The sequence below is a fragment of the Paroedura picta genome, chromosome 8 (assembly GCF_049243985.1).
Source record: "Paroedura picta isolate Pp20150507F chromosome 8, Ppicta_v3.0, whole genome shotgun sequence".
NCBI classification, from domain to species: Eukaryota; Metazoa; Chordata; class Lepidosauria; order Squamata; family Gekkonidae; genus Paroedura; species Paroedura picta.
Genome location: NC_135376.1, coordinates 29,404,546 through 29,427,017, shown reverse-complemented (window position 1 = coordinate 29,427,017; position 22,472 = coordinate 29,404,546). Strand labels below are relative to the sequence as shown.

The 22,472-nt window shown below is 41.3% G+C and overlaps 1 protein-coding gene across 8 annotated transcripts in view; it reads left to right on the top strand.

Annotated features, from left to right (window-relative positions):
• NYAP2 (neuronal tyrosine-phosphorylated phosphoinositide-3-kinase adaptor 2) overlaps positions 1-22,472 on the top strand; it is a 190,800-nt gene that overhangs the window by 67,981 nt on the left and 100,347 nt on the right. For all 8 annotated transcript variants that reach the window (XM_077348868.1, XM_077348864.1, XM_077348862.1 and 5 more), the window contains one exon: positions 20,951-21,252. In XM_077348868.1, the coding sequence (XP_077204983.1) occupies positions 20,951-21,252 (302 nt within the window). The remainder of the gene's footprint in view (positions 1-20,950; positions 21,253-22,472) is intronic.

The following is a 22,472-nucleotide window of genomic DNA, read 5'->3' as shown; positions in this document are numbered from 1 at the left end:
TCCCCAAATCTGTATCTGGGCTAAAAGCAGCCCAGGGTTTGTGTGTGGCACTTACAGTCAAACAAATAGCACCAAAGTGGAAGAACTAGCCCCTCCCTCCCATTTCCTCAGTGCCACAGTTACAATCTGTACCAATCCTATTCAGCAGCTAGTTTTTAGATTTAGAGAACGGTGTATCGTTTAGCCCCTATATGTCTTTCTAGGAATGTTTTCACACACAAAGCAAATAATTACCGAGAAGCATATGTAATGATTTTTTGCGACATGCTGTCCAGGCTCCTTCTCACGCTATCATGAAAGGATGATGACAGGTAATTTATTATTTTCAGTTCCAGACACTTTGCCATAAACTCTGCTGAAACATTTGGGCTAATCTTTAATGAAATGTGGCAAGAAATGCTGGTTTTCTATCCAGTTAGAAAGAGGAGGTGCAATGTCTAATCGGCTCTTCTCACACATTTGTATCTCCAAAACTTCATTTGTGTATGTGTGTGGGGGGGAAATAAAGACGAGTTATTTTTGTAAAATTAGAGATTTCATGTAGCATATGCTTATCAGCATGCACATTTTCCCAGAAGAGGCCTACAAGAACAATTAGAAATCATTTTTAGAAGCATAACTTCCAAATACACACATAAAAATCTTTGATTTACAGAATATGACAGGCAATCAATGTATGTCAGTGAAAGCCTGTATCAAGAGAAAAAGACTTGGGAAAGCTGTTTGGGCTATATATTTTTTTCATGCCTGAACAGGGCGTGCTCTTCATATATTAGGAATGTCAGGCAACCTGATCTCTTACATGGCATCACAGACGTATTTAAATGCACAAAGCCAAAGAAAATGAGTTTTAACTATTACTCCAGTAGAAAAAGAAACCTGACAATAACCCACATCAATGGAGTCATGCAGGGCATAATAGGGAAAGAGAGAGAGAGACACAGAGATGCTGGAGCCTGTTATTAGACATTCCTGCTTATAGGAGGCAAATATCATTAAGTGACAGCTCAAACTTTACTTCCCCGCATGTGAAACATACAGGAGGTGACAGATATATAATCAGAAATTGTTTAGGGTGTGAAAGCAATGAATTGCGGAAAAGTCAAAAACAGGAAAGAAATGTCTGCACTTAAAAAAAAAATACTTTTAATCCAAGCAAGAATATGGTATACAGAAATTGAAGGCCTGCAAAGTTCCCTTTTTATTAGTAATGGGGAGGAAGATCAGTGCAAAAGTCTCCTGCCTTCTTAAAATAGGAAGGCAATGTCTTAACAAAAGGCACGCTTCGGTTCTAGCAGATCATTTTTATATGCATTGTTTGGAAGTAAGAATTAGAAGCGAGTTGAGCGAGTGATGTGTGAGTTGACGGACAAGGTTTGAGATGCTCTTGATCAGTGATGCTGCAGCTCAAGGTCTGAGGAGTCTGAGGAATCGGACTGTTTTGGAGGGTGCCCCCTCCATATGGAGGAGCAGGTGCATGACTTGGAGCTGCCCCTGGATCCCCTATAGTTAGAGGCTCAGTTCTTCTGAGAGCCAGTTTGGTGTAGTGGTTAGGAGTGCGGACTTCTAATCTGGCATGCCAGGTTCGATTCTGTACTCCCCCACATGCAACCAGCTGAGTGACCTTGGGCTCGCCACGGCACTGATAAAACTGTTCTGACCGAGCAGTGATATCAGGGCTCTCTCAGCCTCACCCACCCCACAGGGTGTCTGTTGTGGGGAGAGGAATGGGAAGGCGACTGTAAGCCGCTTTGAGCCTCCTTCGGGTAGGGAAAAGCGGCATATAAGAACCATCTCTTCTTCTTCTTCTTCTTCTCCCCGGCATCTTTGGTCAGTTTTGGCTAAGGTTACCAGCTGTGGTTGTTCCCTGAAAAGTGAAATGTGGCTGTGTGGATCAAATTACATCCAGGTTTTAAGACTGTAGTAGGTTTGACATGGGGCATCCTTTGAAAACTCTATGGAAACTTCCATTAGTCCACAGATTTTGAACTGGTGCTGCTGTGGTGATGCAGCCAGCTATGGAGTGCCACTGACAGGCATAAAAGCAGCAAATCCATTTGAAATGTAGCTGTTTAAAGGGGTTCTGTGACCTACACATAATGACCTCAGGGGACCTGGAAGCCCAAGCAAGCCAGACAGTTGTGAGCATGTGCCAGCAGCAGCTGCCTGGCCAGCTTCCACGCTGAATACGGCCCCTGAACAGGTGCAAAACACCTCAAAGTACGGTTCATTTTGAATTGCAAATATTCTGATGGTTGGTGAGATCAATCTGTGAGGTGATTGATTTGCTGGACAATGAGCATGTGGGAACAAGAGTGTTTTAATTTTTGACTGCCTTACTTGGAAAAATCAGATTACCCCTGTTTGACAGTCCTTTGAGGGATAGAAGTGTTTCAATGAACCGTATAAATGAGTGCTAGCCTCTACCTGACAGCAGGGACTGGATACTGGAAAACATTTCTCTAACAAGTCTTCCTTCACAAAATGCACCAGCCACACCAATATCATCTCCAGTGACTCTGTATCTTTACTCTTGATCAGAGCCTTCTCAGGAATGGACAGAGCAGTGAAATGACCCTGAAGTAAGACAAGAGACACAGACCTACATAGCTCAGCAGCACCATCCATGGGTATTCCCTAGCCCATTTCATCTGCTGGCAAACTGGTAGTGTTGTGGGAGGACACACCTGGGATGCTAATGTCAGTTATCCCAGCTGGTGGCAGATCAGACCAGTTGCAAGGCCCACTCTCATGAGGAAATTTCGCCATAAGTTAAATGGCCAGACCACACTTGGATCCTCTGTGTTTGGACTATGTTGGACTAGACCTGACCACAATCTATTTATGCATAAGAGAATCCAGAGAAAGATAAGTTTAAGGCCAAATAATTTCAAAAGCATTTGAAAAAGACTGCCCTTGTGCATTTGAGAAAGAAGGTACATGTTATGGGCAAGCATGAATCATGTAATACAGAAAACTACCAACAGAAAAATATTAGATTTTTATTCCACTCTTTCCTCAAAGAGCTCAGAGCAACACATATGATGCTATTTCTTATTTTATTCTCACTACAACCCTGCGGGGTAGGTTGAGTTGGACAAAAGTGACTGATCTTCAAGGCAGAATGAGATTTTAAAGTCAGATGTCCTTAGTGATAATTCTGAACTCTGTTCCACTCTGACCTTCTACCAATTCAATTTTTAAGTTCTTGTGCTGCCATTTCATTCTAAAATTATCTCTTTATTTCTAGTTGTTACTTTCAAAATAGGCTATTCGTTTATTATAACTATCTGTTGACAGTCCTGGCTCAATTACTTCCATTCATCAAGAAAGATATTCTCTGGTTTCAGATTTAGGCATTAAGTATTTAATATTCCATTGTGGCAATGAGTATCATTTTGTTATGAATAAAGATGCTCCATAAATAGAACTCCAGTGAGCTGTTCAAAAGAAAATTTGAATGCTAGTGAACAAGACCCTGCAGCCTTTTCGGCTTGGATGAAAAGCAAAGCTGAAAGCTGCCAATATTGATGTACAATATTTCATGCAGTTTCTTTATCATGTTGAAATCAGGCACAGGGAATGAGTAGGCAATAGATATTATAGACTACATTTTCAGTCCCCTTATGAGCCATTTCTTGGTGCTTTGTATTATGTATGAGTGAGAATATATGGACCAGTGTAAAATATGAATAGCTTTCAGAGGTTGCACTGATTTTGCAGAAATTGGGAAGCCTGGGTGTTACGTGAGAAATATCATGGTATGTTGGGACATTGTATATCCAAAACGTAGATGATAGATTGTCGGTATCCCACTAGCTGCTAGAACAATAGCATGGGAGGAAGAAGAGGAAACACCTCATTTTCAGCATTGTCAAGTTGAATTTTGGCCAGTTTGGAGATATGAGGTAGAACAACCTATTTTCTATTTTCAGGCTTGAAAGATTGTATTAGAGATGTTAAAGTCACACATCTTAGTGTAGTGTAGCATTTAGACTTTAGACTTTCTGACTGGAATCTGGGAGAACCAGGTTTGAATCTCTCTTCTGCCATGGAAACTTACCAGATGGCCTTTGGCCAGTCACACGTTCTCAGCCTAACCCACCTCATAGGGATGCTGTGAGGATTAAATGGACTGGAGAATGATGTGAACATCATTGGATTCCGATTGGGGGGAAACTTAGGATTTGAATGAACTACATAGATAATATTGTTTGAAGCTTGGGGCAGGTAAAAGGTAAGTTGTTCAGTAGCATGAAGGAGAGAGAATAAAGGAAAGTTAAGGTTCTAGAGCTGCCAGGAGGAAGAGAAGAGGAAATAGGGTGGGAAAGGTGCTCTAGTGGAAACTGGCATGTTTCCCACAAGTCCTTGTGGATTCCCTACCATGCTACACCATCCAGCCTAGCCAACACAAGAAGCAGTTTATCCTTGTTGCACATGGACCTGCTCCCGCAGTGCTGTATGGAACTGAGAGGTTCAGCATGAAGACAGTATTTAAAGAAGAAGAGTTGGTTTTTATAACCTGCTTTTCACTAGCTGAAGAGATTTCAAAATGGCTTATAATTGCCTTCCCAGTTTGGTGTAGTGGTTAGGAGTGCGGACTTCTAATCTGGCATGCCGGGTTTGATTCTGCACTCCCCCACATGCAGCAAGCTGGGTGACCTTGGGCTCCCCACGGCACTGATAAAACTGTTCTAACCAAGAAGTGATATCAGGGCTGTCTCAGCTGCACCTACCTCTCAGGATATCTGTTGTGGGGAGAGGAAAGAGAAGGTAACTGTAAGCCGCTTTGAGCCTCCTGCGGGTAGAGAAAAGTGGCATATAAGAACCAACTCTTCTTCTTCTTCCTCTCCCCACAACAATTATCCTGTGAGTTAGGTGAGGCTGAAAGAGCTCTGATAGAATTCCTCTCTGAGAACAGCTCTAACAGGGCTGTAACTAGCCCAAGGTCACCCAACTGGCTATATGTGGAGGAGTGGGGAATCAAACCTAGTTTTCCAGATCAGAAGCCATCATTCTTAACCACTACACCAAGCTGAAGCCTCAAGAGTAGCCTTGAGATTGGAACCTCAGAGCAGACTAAAACTGTGGAACATCCTTTCGACTGGCCCCTTCCAGGGGATCCATCTGCTGTCATATTCAGGGTTCCTGGCAGCTGAAGCATATCCTTGCACTGATTCTTCTGTAGACGGGATTTTCTTCTGTAGACTACTGAGTGGCTTTTTTTTCTTTTTTGTGTTAATTGCTTTCATATCCTTTAAGGAAGAGTCCAATACTCCTTGGATTGGAAAGAGGGTTTCCAGACATCAGGGCAACAGTACAGTACCACATAGCAATGAGATAACTTCTGGGATATGCTGGATGTGATGTCATTGTGTCAGGGATTCCAATAATCTTTCCTTTATTTTCCTGTGTGTTTCTTCCTGCTGTCAGCATTTACCCCCTTTGCTCAGAAAACAGCACTTAGCAACAGGAGTTGGGGGCAGGAGATCCACTGGTCCCAGTGAGAAGATGGGTATCCTAGGTTCAGGCCATGAAGGTCTGTAAGGGTAAGCATCACCACAAAGACAGATAAGAAGCCAATACATCAGATTCACACTAGGATGAAAATGCACACACCATGCAAGAAGGTCTACATTTTGGACCAGCCAAAGCTTCTGAGTTGTCTTTAAGGACAGTTTTATGTCCCACATGTGTGTCTGTGTTGATAAAATATATAGGTCAGTTAATGCTCTATTTTGCAATATCTGTGCAAGCACAACCGTCAGTAGGATATGAAATTTCTTTATTTTCTGCCTCCTCCCTCCATTATTAGATTTCTTCATGGACTGAGGAAATCACATTTGCGTGGATAAAAATAGTGTAGCTTCAATTTTTGGGCAAGTTACCATTTACAAATAGAATTTATGCTAATCTTCTTAGATACAAAGTAAAAATATTGTGTGTGTCTGTGTGTATGTTCTACGTAATTTATTCTATTTATTCTTCAAGGAAATAGAAATTTCAAAGGCACTTCAGTCCTTTATCCTCAGAAGATTAGACAAAACCAGGGTGGTAGAGAATGGATGTGGTAATTAGGTGGCATAAGCACTCAAGAGTGGCTAAACTATTCTAAACATTGGGCAGATCTACTAGCAAGTTCCAAATTCTTCCACAGTTGTCAGTTGGATTTACAGAGTGGATTGTGGCATTTGTTTTTGTGATTCAGAATGAACTAATTAGTGTGGATTTAAAAACTACCACTTATAGCTCATCCCTAGTATGCAAATATATGGTACACTAATTAAGCATAGCTCAGCATTATCATTTTTTTAAAGCAATATATCTAATTCTCACTGTAGCTCAATTTGCAGATACTTAAATACAGAGATTGGGGCCATGGACTGGCAAGATATATGGCAGGCAAAGACACCCATGGGTCATGCTGAGGGGAAGTGGGCACACAGGTGGGAGCAGTACAAGACTTAAGCCTGTAGAAGTGACCTTGCAGGTTCCCTGGTATACAACTGGGCCTAGCCCAGCAGTACTGTGTTGCCGAATGTCAGTCTTGTGATTGCTGTGCCAGCCTTATCTTCATTTGTTGTAGTGCAACAGACTTCATGTTATAAAGAATAAATCCATTTTCAAAGGCAGGCTCTTGGACAAGGATTTCAAAGATCTTGGCTCAAATTAGGACTGCCAAGCTTCTGGTGAAGGTGGGATATCTGCCACCCCCACTCCCATCTGGGAGAATTATTTTAGATGCCCTTAGCCAAACAGTATGATGTCACCAATAGTGCCCACCCATGTTCCTGCCCTTTGATCTCCCATTGCCTACCATACCTTGCTTGAACCCTAGCTCAAATCCCATCTTCTTTGAAATACACTAGGGGGACTCTACTTCTAATTGTTATTTGGTAACAGTTGTCAGGGATATTTCCCATATATGGGATGTAATACCACGACTGTGCTCACCCTTGCAAGAATCTCATCTGCCCTAGCATGTTCAAGTCAATGTATCCTTCTAAGATAGATCTGGACATAACTAAGGTTGCCTGGCACACATGTGAATTCAGGGGTAATTGGAGGGCAGAACAAGGGGGGGGTAGATGCTGCTGATGTGTCAACATCACTTCTGGATTTTAGCTAGACAGTTACACATGGTTGACGTCTCTACTCCATTGCCACTCATTCAAGGGGCAGTGGGGGATGTGAGGTAACAGCAGGAGGTCTCCCACCAGGCAAGTTGGCAATGCTGAAATACACTTACAGATAAATGAGGTGGTAGAATGTTGAAATGGTAGAATGGGTTGTGCTACTTCAAGTTACAAGAGGAGCACCACTTCTGAATGATCCGCCACAGAAAATAACCTCTCTTTGCAATCCAAAAATTAGCAGGTAGGAGTTTTACTGGTACCTGTTATGCTAGGTTTCTTCTCTTAGGGAGTTTATTTATATGATAAACCAATTTTAAAAGGTCCACCTTCACACAGATATAACGTAGCTCACTCCACTAGCTCATTTGGCTACATGTGTAGATCAAGCCTCACAAAGGACTAAATTGTGCTAAAATCAGACCACACAAGGAAATTGCAAAGAACTACGGTTCAACATGTAGAAAAGAAGATAAAGAGAAATGTTAGCTAAAAATTGAAAAGAATATCAGCATGAAAAGAGGGCAATTCACTGACTCCAACGAGAACAGGAAAATAGGCAGTAAATTTAATCTAAAAGCACATGAAACAAATTAAGCTAGATTAAGTGAGTTATGGCAAATCTAGACAGCATCCTAAAAAGCAGAGACATCACCCTGCCAACAAAAGTGCGTTTAGTCAAGGCTATGGTATTCCCAGTTGCAATGTATGGCTGTGAAAGTTGGACCATAAGGAAGGCCGAGCATCAAAGAATTGAGGCTTTTGAATTCTGGTGCTGGAGAAGACTCTTGCGAGTCCCTTGGACTGCAAGGCGAACAAACCGGTCAGTCCTAGAGGAGATCAACCCTGACTGCTCTTTAGAAGGCCAGATCCTGAAGATGAAACTCAAATACTTTGGCCACCTCATGAGAAGGAAGGACTCCCTGGAGAAGAGTCTAATGCTGGGAGCGATCGAGGGCAAAAGAAGAAGGGGACGACAGAGAATGAGGTGGCTGGATGGAGTCACTGAAGTAGTAGGAGCAAACTTAAATGGACTCCGGGGAATGGTGGAGGACAGGAAGGCCTGGAGGATCATTGTCCATGGGGTCGCGATGGGTCGGACACGACTTCGCACATAACAACAACAAAGTGAGTTAAGCTTAAATGCGAGGGAGAAGCTTGCAAAGAATAACTTAGCAGGGATGCAAACCACCAAGGGCACAGAGTCTTCCCTCTGGGAAATTTTTGACAATAGTTTGAACCAAATAATCTGTTACAAATGGGGCTTTATATTTTAGGGAAGACTTTTGGACTAGATGATCACTTCTCTTTCAAATACATGATTTGTGGTTCCACACTAGTCCCATGTGGAGTAATTACCATCATTCACACATGCAGTTATGATAGTACTTCCAAGCAATGTTACTATCAACCCCCTATTCTCCCATTCTTTATATTATAGCCCTGATTATTCCAGAACCTGAATTTGGGGGAAGGGGGAAGGGGGAAGGGGGGGTTCCTGCTTGTGCTTAATAGAAGTGATGACTTGTGGATGGATGTTGCACTACTATTTTGTCATCACAATTTCTATTCTTACCTGCATCCTCCAGGCAATGTAGCAACAACTGCTGCATTAGCATTTTAATAAAGTTAATTGGCAGTATAACACCATTGAGAATTAGTGCCTTTTTTTACTGTGTGGTTTCCAAGGTGAAAACACTCATTTGGCAAGAAATACATGGACTTTCATCTCATTCCATTTTTACCTCTAGTACCCCTTAACTATGAATGCAGCCTTTTGGGAAACTAGATGCACCAATTATTCTCTGGGAAATAGATGTCATATTAATGGATCTACAATTTAAACAGTGGGGATAGCGGGATGAAGTAAGAGGCAAACTGGCTGTCATTTTTTGTTTTAAGAATAACAAGCTAATTGAGGGGTGTCTCCACTGATATTGGAGAACAGTGAAAAAGGTCAGAATTATGATCGTAACCAAATTGCCTCCCTTGGTGGATGGAGTAATCCAGAGATAGTTGAATTTAATTACTCAAAATTCTCCAGGGTTATAAGTTTGCTTGTAGCTGAGTGCAGAAAAGGAATGTCTGAGTTGCAGAAATAGGGAAAGGTATAGAGCCACTCTGCGTTCAACCATCTTTTGTTGAGCTGGCCCACTGTATTTATGGAGGTTAAATTAAAATGCCCTTTCCTTGTCTATTTTTATATCCTAGAGTCATGATCTAATCATAGCTCAGATAGCTCTTGCTTTTCATAGGCATAACTGTATACTATATAACATCTACTGATTTTTAACATTTGTACATAGACTCACGATTATATCTTTGACCTCGAGATAGGGCAACAGTCAATACAAACTTTTAAAATAAGTTCTTTTTCTTCAATTAGTGTTTTAACCTTCTACTTGTTCTAACCTTTCTACATATTAACTTTTTAAAATCAGACTTTTAAAACTGCTTCTTAACAAGTTTTTAATCTATTGAACTTTGTTTACCTGGTGATTCTTATTTGCCATTTGAACTTTTAATGTTGAATTTATCTATATTTATTTTATTTATCTATTGTCTATAAAGAAGTGAAAGAAGTGATAGGAATGAACAAGCAATGGGAACCATCTCTCTTTCTTAACTGACACTGCAAAGAAAATAAGAGTAAAGTTGTTAAAGCTGAAAAAAGCACGGCAAGTTAGAAAGGAAAGAACTCAGCTACAAGGGAAAGCCTTTGAGCTATTTAGATTGTGTGAACAAGCAGGAGCTCTGCTTAGTGTAATTTGTGGTGACAGAGCACTTGTTGCCTCAGCTAGACCGTTTACGCACTGGAGGTTTCATGCTGGGCTGCAGGCTGGAGTTTTAATCATGGAAGGTTGCCCTACCTCTTCCTGTACTCACACAGGGGAGCATTTGGCCCGGTGCACCTCATCCACCCCTGGTTTGTGCTCCTGCATGGGAGCTGAAGCAGTAAAGTTCCCAGTGCATAAACGGTCCTACTGCTGTCCATCCTTATTCTCCTCTGTTTTACTTTATTTCTATCTTGCTTTATCTTAATTTCTTTTAACTCATTATAATTTGTTTATTAAGATTGAGATAGGTGAGGAGAATACATACTCTTCCTAATTTTAACTTTAATTCTAATAATGTCCTCTAATAGTAGGTATTTCTTAAAATTGTATAAGAGGACTTGGAACCACTCCACAGAGTAGATTAACATAATTAAGGGCCTTTTGCAATCTGCTGGTGGCTAGATATTGCAACAAGGATTTGAGAAGTGTAAGTTCCAAGAGCTAATTAGGTAATTACGTAGAACTGAATGCAAATTTTGCACAACTCTGAGATTCCTCACCACCACCTAACTAAAGAAGAGCTTAGTATAAACTGCAAGTGCAATTGTCATTTTGATGGCCTCAGGTTTCCCTTCCCTAAGCTATGTAGGGCAGTAGATCCTCCTGGACTCTATCACAATTATGAAAACAGCTTTGAAGTTTTACAATCAGCTTCATTTACTTTTACCAAATGATATAAATGTGAATTACAGAATCTCTGGAAAACTAAATCCCTCCTTCTAGAAGTCAATTCATTTTTATCTACTTTTGATATTATCTTATTACAAGACATTTGGCTGAGTACTACCACAATTTCCCCATTATGTATTACTTTCTCTGAGGAGGCCCAAAAGAGGGAGAAAAGGAAGAGGCCAAGAGGTGGGTTGACCTGCCTCATATTATCTGCTCTTAATATCTATGTTATCCTTTGATCTGATGCAGTGATTTTATCAATTAACTTGTGGTTCTGGGTTTTTTTGGGATTCAAGATTGCCTTAATTTGGTAATCTCTTATATGCCATTAAACATGTTCGATTTGCTTATCCGCTTTGACATTTTTTGCAATGCATCACAGAAACCCTAAGGTTTAAGATTAGCATTGAGTCAGGGTTCTATCGAAGCAAAAACATGGCTGTATGTATTTAAACATAGACTAAAGGTTATTTTCTCCACAAAGAATGATAGACAGCTTTATGAGCTCAATCAAGATAAATTTTACTCCCACTGGATGCAAGAAATAGACAATAAACTGTCTTGTCTTGGATTAGCAATGGATGATATGAGACTTGGGGAAAGCAAATCTTGACAAACTATCAGAAATTACATAAAGGACTTAGATTACATCAGCTGAAGCATACAAGGTGGGGGAGTATGCTCTAGCCATTTTTTAGCATCTTTTCATCTCCAACTATCCTAGCTTATATTAAATATCAAACAGTTCCTCGCTGCTATAAAGTACTTATGCTCTCATTTCTGAATGCAACTCCTTCAGTTGCTATTTGCCTTATTCAATTTGACCCCAAAAGGCCAATTCTGTGTCCCATATGACTGTGAAAAGACCTTACTGTAATTTTCATCATGAGTTATGAATTGCTCCTATTTTAACTAAATCACCCTCTACTACTGTATCAAAAGATAATAAACACTACTGGTGGATAGAGATCCATGGACTATGCTTGTTATGGCCAAGTATTCTCTATCATACTTTCCTTAAAGAAATAAAAGCCCTTTATCTGCTGGTCAAGATCACTAGAGCATAGGAGTTTGAAAGAAAGGAAAGGAATAAAAGAAAATAAATCATCTTTAGTTGACTATTGGAGCACAAGCTAACATCACAGTTTGGAAGACTTGGCTTACACATTTTCCAGAGACTGATTCAGGTGGGTAGCCATGTTGGTCTGAAGTGATATAAATTCATGCACACAAAAGCTTATACCAGAATTAAACGTTTTTGGTCTTAAAGGTGTCCCTGGACTCAAACTTTGCTCCATTTCCCAGAGGGCTGTGTGTATTTTTTTAGTATGCTATGGATGTTGTATTCAGACAACATACCTGAATATTTGTGCAGACACCAGAGTAACTTGACTCATTTCATGTCTTTAAAATGTCTTGGAAAAACAGCCATAAATGGCACAACCCTGTTTTAAAGTGTAAAGCGCCATAAAGGGTCCAATATGTAAGTATGGATGAATTCATTGTTACTCAACTCTGAAACATGACTCTATACATGATGAGACCTAGGCCTAGTCTGCATACAATAGATCAGTGGTCCCCAACCTTTTCATCACCGGGGACCACTCAACGCCGGGGACCACTCACCGGGGACCACTCAACGCCTTTTACTGAGGCCTGGTTGGGGGGGTAGTTTACTCCTCTACTCTCAACCACTGCCCTAGCGCTCTCTGATCACTATGGTAATGTTTAAACATCCCTTCAAAATAAGATACAGACACGCCACAACAATGAATTGTGTTGTAAAGGGCTGGGGGGGATGAAGTAAAGGGCCGGGGGGGGGGAGAAGGCGTCCTTCGGGGCCCACCTCCAATTAGCCGAAGTACCACATGTGGTCCGCGGCCCACAGGTTGGGGATCACTACAATAGATAATACACTTTCAATGTGCTTTCGCGACTGGATTTTCCTGTGCGGAACAGGAAAATCTACTTCTAAAGTGCATTATCTCTTGCATGCAGACTAGGCCCTAGAATGAAACATCTAGAAGGTAGCTAGTGAAGGAATTGGAGTCTGTACTAAAATTCAAATACTGCATATACAGGCACATAGAATAATTAAATGTTGTTTTTTTGTGTGAAGTATATGACATTTCTAGAATAATGGTACAGCTTGAGGCAAGAAACCCTATTACAGAACTTTTGTTACAGATGTGAATTAATATGAGGAGCTCAGGAAAGATGTGAAAAATAGTAACTAGTAGTAAATTGACTCAGCAATGCTCTAGTTTCATGGCATTGTAAAGTCCTGCAGCAGTGTTTTTTAAACTTTAAAAAAATCTTAGATTTTGAAAATGATATTTTGCATAATTATGTCACCTTGCTTTCCAAAAGAAAAGTAATAAAATCTTTGTAGAAAAGAGAATTTAAAGGAAGTAAAAGGGAAAATATATGAATACACCTATCTACTCTTGAACAGTCTTCAGATCTAGAAAAGAACAGGAATCTAGTATCATTTAAAAGACAAAGGCCTTTTATGCACTGGTGTTTTCTTTAACTTTCACATGCATTCCCATCATGTGTATTTTTTCCCTTTTGCATGGATTTTCCTCCCTTCAGTACTCAGTTTATTTTCTGTCTGCTGTATTTCTCTCTTTTTTAAAGAGCTGTTGCTGTGGTTTCTCCCTTTCTTTGCTCCAAGGTGAAGGCAATTTACAAGCATACTGATTTCATCTGGTTTGCCCTCCCCTCTTTTGCCCATCCACGGGAGGGCACTCCTCTACCACCCACATTGTGTGGCATGGTTGGTCAGTTTTGCATTGGGTGTGCTTTTTGAAATTGTACAAAAAGATTTTTCAAGCTGCATTTACTGTTCACTAGCCAAGATTCTAGTGATCCTTCATTGCTTGCTTTTTCCATCTTGTTGATTTCATTTTTTAAAACAGAATGGAATAAGTCTGGCAATGCATTGATATCTTGCAAGACTTGGATCTCTGCTTTAAAAAAAAAACAGGGAAAGATTTATATGGAGTGTGTGTGCATGTGCTCATGCACTCTGTTGAAAATGAAGATCCTGCATTGCTTACTTTCCCCATTTTGTCAATTTTATTTTAAATAAATATAAGAAAGGTAATCTGTCTAGTAATGCATTACTCCCTAACAAGACTCTGGTTTTAAAAAAATCAGGGAAATCTTTATATATTTTTTTCTAATTGGCTTTCAGTACAGACAGTAGCCTACTTTGGAGGACAGTAAGCTGAAGAATAAAAGGTCCGTGGTTTGATCCTGGGTCAGGGCATTAATTTTTATCCCTCACAGTATTGACCAAACCTAATGCTTTATTTCCTTTCCCCTTCCGAATTCTGCACGCCAATACATTCCAATTCAGTTCACAATTCTTTTCCTTTTGAAAAACTTGTTTTAACAATGGCTGTACTTAGTTTTCTACCCTGACTTTAAATGCAGCCTTTTGAAAAACATGAATTTTTCAAAAGCGAAAAATGTGAACTGAATTAGCATGCAGAACTTGGAAGGGAGTTCCAGTAAAATCTACATATTTTCTAGTTTAATGCCATTTTTCTCCCCTCCATGCTTGTTACTTGCCACTGCCCTTTCCCGTTAAGATTTTCCTCCCAGCAGACCTTTCCCATGATGCCCATTACCTGTTTTCCTTCTGCCTTCATCCCCAACCAATCACCCATTTTCCTTCCTTCTCCTTGCTAGTCTGTCCTTATTTTTTGTCCCCTGGCTGATTGCTACTTTAAAAAATGTTTTCATGTTTTGTTTGGATTGCCTAGCAACTGAAGACATCTGTTACTTTTTTGTGTTTAGGTTTTTTTAAACCGCTCAGTAATGTTTTCTAAATTTATATTTTTCTATCCCAGCTTCACTGAAATATATACTGTATCCCCCTTCAAAGCTCATGGAATTTTTTATCTGCCCAATGAGGATGCCACTGAATATGTCCCACATATGTGTGTTCCAGGAATAAGTTTGCCTAGAATCAGAAAGGGCTTTTGCAGGGATGAAAAAGCTGGAAAGATCTCTGGTCATTGTATGATTCTTCTATTGCTTCCAACTTAATGTGTTGTAGATATTGTTTTACGTTTAGACTTTTCACCTTTATTGTTTTGAGTTGTCACATCTAAAATTTCCTAAAGACTTCATAAACCTGTCAAAACCTAAATAACATGGCATAAGAGTTATCAAATGCCATCAAAATACTAAATATCATTACATTGCACTGAACAGAACCATGAAAATGACTGAGAAGTTTCCTCATATTCCAACAAGACCTTTCACTGCAAGATCTTAATGCAGATAAGACCTTAGTAGCTGTTCAAACTTCTAACAGTACACTGAATTACTTTACCCTGAATTCACATTGTTAATGATTTCAGGAAGTTTAATCTGCCTGTTATTGTACCATAAGAAGCAAAATGGCCCTTTGTACAATTGGAGCATCCCATCTTGGGTTCACTTCTCCTTTTCCAAAAATTAATATGGTCTTCATCTAATCTCTGGATTTTTTGTAAATCATTCTTTTTAACAGTCAGTGATATCATTTTGGGAGCAGAAATTGCATAGCAGGTACGACAATGTGGCACTCCCATACTAAAGTTGCCAACCTCAGGTGAGGTCTGGAGACCTCCTGGAATTGCAGCTGATCCTCATATTACATACCACCTCCTCTCCTCAAACATGGACTTCCCCAGGCTGCACCCCCAAATCTCCAGGAATGTCCCAACCTGAAATTGGCTTCTCTGTTCCTTACATCAAATTCAACTATGGCATGTGTCAACCCAGAACCAATCAGTTTATCCAAACTTGTAAAGTTTTCTAAACATGCACACTGTTTTTGATTACTTTCCAGACTGAAACCTAGAAAATGTACTTGCAGTCATATTGATTATCAGTGCAGCAGAAAGCAAAAAGTCAAGAGCAGTGACCAATAAGATTTTTCTGGGAAAAGTAATTTGCCAACTTTCCCTTTGATAAATATATATTTTCAAGGTATCTCTTTCTGTGTTGAACTTCAGCCAATATTTTGCCCTGTCATGTAGGCAATTTGTACCTGACCATGCCAAAGGAAAACCTCACAGGGAAATAATCCAAATGGGCATTTCCATATATATTAACAAGCTGTGCAGCATTTTCTGCAACTTGGATAATAGAATTTCAAAAGGAGCTGGAGCTTATCATGTGAAGAGCTGAGACTACTTTCTGTCAAAACTAATGGAATGGGATCATCTGCACAATCACTTTGACTAGCTGTCTTCATTTTCCTTTACCGGAAAAACACACACAAATCGTGGTCTGTCTCTTATGCTACAAAGCAGGCAAGGCCCCAGTCAGGGCTGCTGCTTACAGTCAGGAAGATCTGTTCCAACTCTTTACATCACAGGACAAGAAAAAATAATGGTACAGAAAGTACAGGACATTAAAATGAGTGAAATTCGCAGATTTCAGATCAAAAACTATAACTAATTAGAGCAGGTTTCTCAACCAGGGGATTCATGAAACCCTGGAGTTTCTTGATGGTCCTGGAAGGATTTCCCAAATGGGTGGCAGTTAATTAATGTTTATCTTTTTAAAAAAAATGTTAAACATATTGGGTGATATTAGCATATATGGTCATGTTGACCTGACACCCCAATGGCCAATGATGGGCTTGGAGGAGGTAGGAAGGGGAGGGGCCCTGGGTGGGTATGTACACAACTGTGCTCCCAACCATATTCTGCATGATTATGCCACTTCATGGTCACTCCAGCTGCACCTTTGAAGTTGGCTCCAGAGGACACCGGTCTGGAGGATGTGCCTGGCCCACTCCTGGTGCCACCAGGAGATGTGGCTTTGGACCAGGCCAGTGATGAACAGCCTTGGCCCAGCCAGGTGGATACCCAGCCCTACTACATCAAGCCCATGAATAAAGCAGCCACCAGTCCAGAAGAATCACCAGAGGAGCAGCACCAGCAGTCCCAGGCCAAGGCTACTGTAAGCCCTGAATGGCAGCATCAGAGGAGGTTATCCACCCTAACAGCTGTCAGAAGATCAGCATGCTTGGCAGCTCACTGTCAGGGTAGATTGGTTCCAGCTGTAGCTCCTTCCTCTGCCAAGGATTAGCTCCAGCTGCAGGCTCTCTGGCTGAGGGCTGCTCCACCCAGTTTCAGGCTAGAAGGGCCTTGAGACAAAGCCTTTTGTGGGGTCCATGTGGGTGTTACTCTGCCTGGCTCCAAAGGCGTTGTTCCTGTGACTCTCAGCTCTTCAACCCCTGGTTTGTCTGATGTTCCTACTCTGGCTCTTTGGCTTGGCTTCAACTCTGTTCCTGATTCCAATTTGTGTTTTGCCTTTGGCCCACTCTCCCTGGCTTTGATGATGGTTTGGCTTGACTTTGCTCCCTACCCCATGTTCTTATGAACTCTGTCTTACCCAGCTCCTGACCTCTTGGACTGGACTCTGGACTTCCGGGCAAGTTCTCTGCTCTGGCACAATCACCTGGCTGTGCAGGTGTAGCCTGGCATGGTAGCACATCTGGAGTTTTTTTGAAGTCTGAAGAATGTTTCAGGGGTTTCTCAACAGTAAAAAAGTTGAGAAAGGCTGAGTTATGAAGAGAGAGAGAAAGAATATGAATGAATAGTGGTTTCAATTGTTTATTCAGTATCATGTGTTTTCCAGTAGAACCACCCTTCTAGTTTCTTAAGCATGCTTGATCTTAACTGCAGAGAGTGATACATTGCAGGTTCACTTCTGATCAGGGCTTCCTTCCTTAATTTAAAGGGAAATTGTTGTGGTGGCAGTTGCTGCAACACATATTTCCTAAGTCCCTAACTGCTCTGAGCTCTACTTCGCAGGTGAGGGGCAGCATATAAATTGAACTTATAAATAAAATCAACCAGTTAGGCCCTCAAGGCATCTAATGGCAAGAGTACAGAAAAATGAAATATTCATACAAACTATTTAAAAGCCCATCCCTGGATCTCCAGGAATTTTCCATACTGGAAGTTGCAACCATAGGGTTGACCTGTTTCTCTTCCTCTGATCACTACAAATATCCAGCTGCATCAAATTGCAACTGACTTATGGAACCCCAGCAAATTGCTGTCATGGCAAGTGAGAAGCAGAGGTTACTTGCTTTTGCCTTCATCTGCAAGTCCTCCTTGGTGGTCTTCCTTCCAAGTGCTGATATCTGATGAGATCAGGCCACTTTTCCTCCCCCACAAGTACAATGCACATATATTTTTTTAATTTTAAAAAAAGATTTGCCAAACTCATTGACAAAGTACCATAGAAGTAAATATTGTTCACCATGTAACATTCTGGTCATATTTCAGTGATAATCCTCACTTCAAATTTGACATAAGGGTTCATTGCTATGCAAAAGTGGTGGATTATACTTAATTTGCAAAATAATTTTTTTTAAAGATTAACAGAAGCATCTTTAATCATTTGAATTAGACACAGATTTCTTCTTTGGTATGAAGTTTCAGACTGTTGAGGAATGATTAATGAGTTCTACTTTTGATCTTTTTAAAATTAGCATTCTGGAGAAACTGACACCAGCTATGACTCAACAATGGTTTGGTGCATCTGGACCGTTCTTCGCTCTCATGACTGCAAAATGGCAGACTTAATAGACTGAGATTTTTAAAAATTTCTTGAGGGCAAGGTAGAAAACACTCATGTTAAATAAGGGACAAAACAGGCCTGAGTCAGAGAGGGAGAGAATGTACTGCAGCTCTATACCCTACAGCTACCTTGGCATATGTATTTTGTCACGTGAGGTAGGGAAAAGGAAAAGCCAACAATAGGAGGAAGTCCTTCTACCCATCCACCCCTCCCCCCTCAAAAAATGAAAGATCCAGGTTGACATAGCAAATCCCACCCACTCCTCCTTCCAGCTGCAGACTCTGCTCATGCCTGTCCTCAGGGTGACCTATCATGCAGGAGCAGTGTTGCATAGAGATGAGTCGGCAGCAGAGACAGAAAAGTTCCATTCCAATGAGAAATTTAATTGGGATCCAACCAAGTTCACCCTTTTCTTAAAGGTTTCCTTCAGTATCAGCCCCCTTTTATAAGCATATCAATTTTACACAAATGAAACACTACCCTTCCTGAAGCTTCATTGCTCCAAACTAAAAGCTACCATCAACAAAACAATGTAAAAAGATGGGGGGACATGTTTATTATACTTTTTACATTTAGCACACTTGAAGAACATTTTTGAGTTCACATGTGTACTCCCCCCTCCTTCCCCTTCAACACTATGAAAGGAACAGGAGCTTTTATTTTAAATGCACTGATTTTATTATGTGTAAATTATTGTCACTATATTCTGAAATGAAAGGCTAAGAGGCTAATCCTGATCTCCTGGCCCGTTTATGCACTGGGCACTTTACTGCCCCAGCTATTGTGCAGGAACACAAATAGGGGGAAGATGAGGTGCACTGGGCCAAATGCTCTCCCGTGTGGGTGCAGGAAGAGGTGGGGCCACCTGCCACGACTAAAACTCCAGCCTGCAACCCAGCATGAAACCTCCAGTGCATAAACGGTCCTGGAGAAGCCCCATTCCATCCTAGTTTGAATATTAGGAATAATGCCATTTACTTCATTTGCATTTGTGTTGTATGGGGAAGCCACATAGTCCAGATTGTCGTGATCAGATCTGGAGGCATGATGCATAATACAAGGTTCAGAAACTTTAATTGCCCCCAAATGTGTCAGCCAGATTTCTCTCAGTGACTGGTTACAATGTGGATGCCAGCCCCGAGGTGAGACTTGGGGATCTCCCACTTTTACAGTTCATCTTCAGGTGATAGAGAACAATTCCCCTGGAGAAAACTGCTGCTTTGGAGAGTTGACTCCATAGCATTATACTCCATTGTGGTCCTTCCCTGACCCAAATCCCACCCCCTCCTGGCTTCACCCACAATGTCTCCCAGTATTTCCCAACCCAGTGCTGGTAACCCTAGGGTACAAAGGTTATATCACCCCATGCTGAAAAATCCACTGGCTATCCATCTGCTTCCAGGAACAACTCAAAGTGCTAGTTCATAGTTTTTAGGCCCTAAATAGCTTGGATGGGTATCTGAAAAACCATTTCCTCCAATACTATCCATCCTACCAGATACGATGCAGCCCTCAAGCCCCATCCTCCGGATTTCCTCTGAGAAGAGCAGTTCACATCCTGAGAAGAACAAAACTACAGTAATGTAAAAATGGGGAATGGGACTGTGTGGATCCAGACTGCTGCTGAGCAGGACCTCCTATGTTAATGAGTGGTTGCTCAGATGCACAGTTTAGAGGGCACCCTGGAACTAGAAGGCATGATCATTATTTTTGGCACAATGATTAAACTCTATAGTTAAATGATAGTTGAATTGCTTTCAGCAGAGTTTGCCAGCAACTCATTAAAAGAAGTTGGCAGAGTAAAATTAGAAAATCATATTCATGGGATCACTGAAATGAAAAATGTGAACTCTTGTTGATTTTACTTACTTCATTTATACCCAGAGTTGCCAGGCACTTCCTGGGAGCACAGTGTTGCTAGGGAATCAGCAACATAACTTCCAGAATGCACTGGAAGTGATGCCATCATGTTGCCAGTGACATGAGGACTTCTATGATAGAAGTAATTTTTGCCATAGGGTTTTTGGCTGTATTCCTTCATTGCTGGTGATGTATTGTAGTTACATCACCGGTGATGCAGGTCCAGGCCTTCTTTTGCTACTGGCCAGCTCATAGGTACTGGAAAAGGGCCCTAGAGCATGGATTCCCCCTCAGTGGGGGCCTGGCAACCCTTTTCATATTCCACCTTCGTCTCCAATAGAAACCCAAAATGACTTATATCATTCTCCTGTCCTCCATTGCATCCACATAACAGCCTTATGAGGAAGGTTAGGCTGAGGGCACATGACTTGCCCAATGTCACCTAGTAAGTTTCCGTGGAAGAACAGGGCTTCAGACCTGGGCCTCCCAGATCTTAATGGTATGCAGCTACTATGGGTATTTAATTGAAGGGTAACTATCATTTGTTTGTCATCTGGCATTCTTTCATTTAGTTTTTCAGGCAGAAGAAGCCTTAAACTCAGACTAATTATTTCTTCCCTGATGCAGAAAAACAAATATTGTGAATGTTTGAAAAGTACTTTTTGTAAACACCACGCCATCCCTGAACACAAGACCGTATTAAAGTTGTCAAGAGTGATTCTGTAATTAAGCAGGAAGTCGCTGCACCGAACTACAGAGCTGTTGTTGGTTTGTAGCCATCCAGGTGGCTCTATCTGTGTAGAGACGTACGGCTACAGAAACATTTGCTTTTTATTTTATTTACAGCTTAGGTGGCGAAGTGGTGCGAGGAAATGAAAGCGGCTATGTGGGCAAACATTTCCGCATGGGATTTATGACAATGCCGGCTCCTCAGGACAGGCTCCCCCATCCGTGTTCTAGTGGCTTCTCCGTGCGGTCCCAGTCGCTTCATTCAGTGGGAGGCACTGACGACGAAAGCAGCAGCTGCTCTCGCAAGCAACCACCGCCCAAACCCAAACGCGACCCCAATACCAAGCTAAGCACATCTTCGGAAACGGTAAATGCCGGAACGACGAGTAAGAGTGGCAAGTTGCCAGACAGGACTGAAGGTAAGTTCTAAACTTGTATTTACTTTGGGAGAGCATATACAGTGTTTCATAGAATCATAGAGTTGGAAATGACCCCTGCAGGATCAGTCTAAAGCAGGGGTAGTCAACCTGTGGTCCTCCAAATGTTCATGGACTACAGTTCCCATGAGCTCCTGCCAGTGTTTGCTCATGGGAATTGAAGTCCATGAACATCTGGAGGACCACAGGTTTGACTACTCCTGGTCTAAAGCATCCATGATGAGTCTCTGTCCAGCTGCTGCTTGAAGACTGCCAGTGAGGGGGAGCTCACGACCTCCGTAGCAGCTGATTCTACCACTGATCTACTTTGACTGTGATTTTTTTTCCACTCCAGACATTTCCCCCCCTGTACCATTCTATACATAGTTTACAGCCATTACTGTGGGTCTTATCCTCTGCTGCCAATAGGAACCATTCCCTGCCCTCCTCTAAATGACAACCTTTCCAATACTTAAAGAGAGCTACCATGTCCCCTCTCCACCTCCTTTCCTCCAGGTTGAACTGGTTATGAATGCCTTCAGAAGTGTTGCTGCCACGTTGGAAGCAAATGCAGACTACATCTTATAAATTCATTTATTTACATGATCATGTGGTCTATGGTGAAAATTATAATCTACCAGAAAGTGTTTAGTCAGGTAGTTTTCATAAGAAAAGTATTCTTTTTCAATCTTAATTACCAGTCTTAATTACCAAATAATGGTTATTTACCCTGCGCCATCTATGTCCATGATGTTTTGCAGAATTTTGTAAATAAACAAGAGCAGGTTCTTCCCTGTCCTACAAATTTACACTCTAAATTTCAATCGCATCAGGATAGCATTAGTCAGGACAAGAACAGATGGATATGAGCAAATGTAGCTAGGCATCCCTTTCCCCCCAACTCTAATTTGTGAGTCAGGCTGTTGAGAAAAGGAAATAAATGCTCTTTTATCTCTCTCTTGCAATGCAGAGACTTGCATACCTCCCTGAGCACCTAAGATGGGGAAAAACAAGCTCTTTCCACCCTCCCTTTTGCAATGAAAAGGTCCAGAGCATTGCTTATGTCCTTGCCCTTTTGCAACATCACTGTGGTTATTTTGCTGAGGGGATGAGATGGATGAGAACCCCCAGCTGGATAGTCACTTCAGCTGTGAGTCTACTTGACCATTTATGCACTGTAAACTTCACTGCCCCAGCTCCCATACAGGAGCATAAATCAGTGT